A 3,229-nucleotide genomic window follows, 5' to 3' on the forward strand; every position below is an offset into this window, starting at 1 on the left:
TTCGCAGAGCTTGCAGACCAATGGCCATCGCACTGGAGCACAACACATGCGCTCAGGTGTGGTTATAATCGTGCTCGCTGACATGCATTTACAACTCGCTGCTTGCTCGGGGAATAGTTGCAGTCGCTGCCAATGCTGCAGCCTCTGGGAGAGGAGATTGCCATCAGAGATGGAGCAGGAGCCTGCTCGCAGCTCTGGGAGCAGGCTGGCAGCACCAGAACCTGCTCTGGCCCCGAGACTCCTCGGGCTGTGCAGTGTCCTGTGTGTTAAACCTGCGGGGAAGGAGAGCACTGACACCTCAGCTGTGCCAGGGCTGCTCCTCAGGAGCTCTGCCACCCATGGGAGCTCACCCAGCCCGTGTGGCAACCCTGGCACGGGCACCCGAGCTGCTGCAAGGAGAGAAAACTCCCGTTCCCAGCCAGCACAGAGCAGCCATCCCCCGGCAGGGAGGGGTGCTGTGGGAGAGGAGCTGGAGTTTAGAGCTCAGACCCATCAGTGACCTTTTCACCTTCTGTCTGCAGATGAGTCTTTTATTATCCTGGCACTGCCTTGGCTGCCTCCCAGGACCCTGGTACAAACCTGCTGGCCAATAAAAAGCTGGTGGCACAGCTGAATTCCTTTGTTTTTCCCAGGCACACCGCTCCCTACGGCTTGGGCAGCCCGCCAAGGCGGCGCAAGAGGTCGGCGGGCAGGTGCGAGTGCTCGCACTCCAGGGACAGCATCTGTGCCACCTTCTGCCACGGCAGGCCTGGGGAAGGCTGGGGGTGTCCCCGGGGGCTGCTCGGAGATGAGAGACAGGCAGGGCTCAGGGGTTCCCTGGGGATGGCTCTTTGCCAGCAGCTGGGACTTGTCTGGTGGCTTTTTCTCCCTCCTGAGAGCCCTGGTGGTGTCACCGGGTGGGTTGGGTGTGCAAGGGTCCCTTCAGTAGCTGAGAGGCAGCAGTGTCACCTCCATCCCTGCTCCTGCTGCTGCCAGGAGGCTGGGGAAGCTCTGAGTGTGCTGGTGGGAAGGGGGAGCTGGTGGGGATGGGACAAGTGAGGGTGCGGAGCTTTGGGGCACGAGTGTCCCCTGCTCAGAAGGGAGAGCTGTCAATGCTCTGGGAGTGGGGACAAATGAAGGTTTGGAATTTTGGGACACCAGTGTCCCCTGCTCAGAAGGAACAGCTGGCAGCACCCTGGGAGTGGGGACAAGTGAGGGTGTGGATTTTTGGGACACCAGTGTCCCCTGTTTAGAAGGGAGAGCTGGCAATGCTCTGGGAGTGGGGACGAGCAGGGGTGTGGATTTTGGGACATCAGTGTCCCCTCTTTAGAAGGGAGAGCTGTCAGCACCCTGGGAATAGGGACAAGTGCTGGTGTGGATTTTTGGGACACCAGTGTGCCCTGCATGGCTCAGAGAGGAGCAGAGGAGGGCTCCAAGTGGCCAGATGTCCTGTGCCACCTCTGCTGACTGTGCCTGTGGGGTGTCAGCCCAGCTCCAGCAGCGCTGCTGAGGGGAGATGAGGTCGCTGTGGATATCTGTCATTAGTTCCACAGCCAGGCAATAGTTACAATCCCCAATCATTCATTTTGCCTGTGAATAGAGGAGCTCTGGCACGAGGGAATAGCAGTCAAAGTCAGCCCTGAATAGCTCCCAAATAGCTGCAATTAACCCTTCAAAGCCGTGCATTCAGCTGTCTGTCAGCGGGCCAGGCTCCCCCTGAGCTCCCCGCAGCCTGGCTGTGGGTGGCTCAACCTTCTCCTCTTGCTCTTTAGGTACCTCCAGAGTCTGAAGCTCCCCGTGAGCTCTGGAGCGTCAGCGAGGTCTCTGCAGAGCGGTGCCACGAGGCCTCCCCATCACGGGCTGCTGAGAGCTCTCAGGTGAGCAGGGCACCTAAACCCACTCTGAACATCCCTCATGAGCACTTGAAAATGGGTGGTTGTGGCTCCAGGCTGCAGTTCCCGCTCGGATCTGACCTTCTGCCTCCTCCTGGCTCCTCCAAATGAGGAGGCTTGGCTGTTGCTGCTCTCTGTGGCACTGGAGGCTCCATCTGAGGAGCCAGGGCTGCGTGTGCCCTTCCCAAAATGTAATTATTGGTTGGAATGGGGAGTTCCTCTGCTGTGGGACAGGCAGGTGGGGGATGGACAGAGGAGGGAGAGGGGGATGGCGTCATGTAGGAAGATAATTTACGGGGCAGCAACTTTGGACCAAAGGACAGAGCTTTTCTAAGCCCACATCAGGGAATTGTGGGGAGAAACAACAACTCCAGGAGTGTAGCTGAGCTAAAGGGAGGTGGCAAATTAATGAATTGGTGGCAATTAAATCAGAGGCAATGGGGATGCTTTCTGAAAGGCAGATGTGGGGAAGCAGCACTTTGGGCCATCCTTGAAGCCTCTGACGCCTCGTTGGGTTTGGTGGAGCTCCACTGTGCCTTAATGGAGCTGGGGATAAAAATTCCTGCTCCTCCTTCCCCATCTCCTGCCTCCCAGCAAATGGTGGTGAGGGGCTGATAAATGTGATGATAGGGGGTGCTGAGTAGGGGGCAGATGGGCTGGAGAGTGACCACGGTGTCCCCTCTGTCCCCAGGGACCTCAGGGTCTCCAGCCCACGCTCCAGCAAACGCCAGCAGCGCTCGCGGAGGAGCACACAGCCACCAGCTCTGCCTTGGGAAAGAAACATCTGGAAGAAGAAGAGATAAGAGACAGGAGCACACCAAGCTCACCAGAAGAATTTGGAGTCCTGTGGGTGCCACCAGCTCTGCTGTCAGTTGTTAGAGCTGAAGGGAAGGCCGTGAGTGGAAGGGAAGGAGGTGGAAGTCTCCGTGTTCCTGCTGCATGAACCAGCACTCAAGGGACTGCTGCAAAGGGAAAAACTGTCTGTCCATCCCGTCAGAGAAGTGTCCTGGAGCTGAATTGTGTCTTTTTGCATCAGGCAAGAGTTGTGCTGGAGCAGCACTGGCTGGGCTGTGCCCTGGAGGCCTCAGCCAGGGGTTCTGCCAGGGGTTCTGGGCAGGGCTGGAGCAGGGACTGTGCCCTGGAGCCCTCAGACAGGGGCTCAGCCAGGGGTTCTGGGCAGGGCTGGAGCAGGCAGCACCGAGCCCATCACTGCCCTGGGCTGCTCTGCCTGGAGCTGTCCAAGCCTGGCCCATCCAGAGGGGTTTGCTGCTCACTGCAGTCAGGGATGAGCTGCCTCCAGACCGAGCCCACCTTTGCACTATTTTCTCCTGTCGGTGCCCATGGATGAGGCTCCCGTG

The 3,229-nt window shown here is 58.7% G+C and overlaps 1 protein-coding gene across 1 annotated transcript in view; it reads left to right on the forward strand.

The window, feature by feature from the left end:
- The window catches only part of EDN2 (endothelin 2), a 3,972-nt gene extending 1,049 nt beyond the window's left edge, over window positions 1–2,923 (forward strand). The window contains exons 3-5 of the mRNA XM_014309432.2: window positions 633–764; window positions 1,752–1,856; window positions 2,563–2,923. Coding sequence (XP_014164907.1) covers window positions 633–764; window positions 1,752–1,856; window positions 2,563–2,674 — 349 coding nt within the window. The 3' untranslated portion in view covers window positions 2,675–2,923. The remainder of the gene's footprint in view (window positions 1–632; window positions 765–1,751; window positions 1,857–2,562) is intronic.
- The last annotated feature ends 306 nt before the right edge of the window (window positions 2,924–3,229 follow it).

The sequence above is a fragment of the Geospiza fortis genome, unplaced genomic scaffold (genome assembly GCF_000277835.1).
Source record: "Geospiza fortis unplaced genomic scaffold, GeoFor_1.0 scaffold32, whole genome shotgun sequence".
NCBI classification, from domain to species: Eukaryota; Metazoa; Chordata; class Aves; order Passeriformes; family Thraupidae; genus Geospiza; species Geospiza fortis.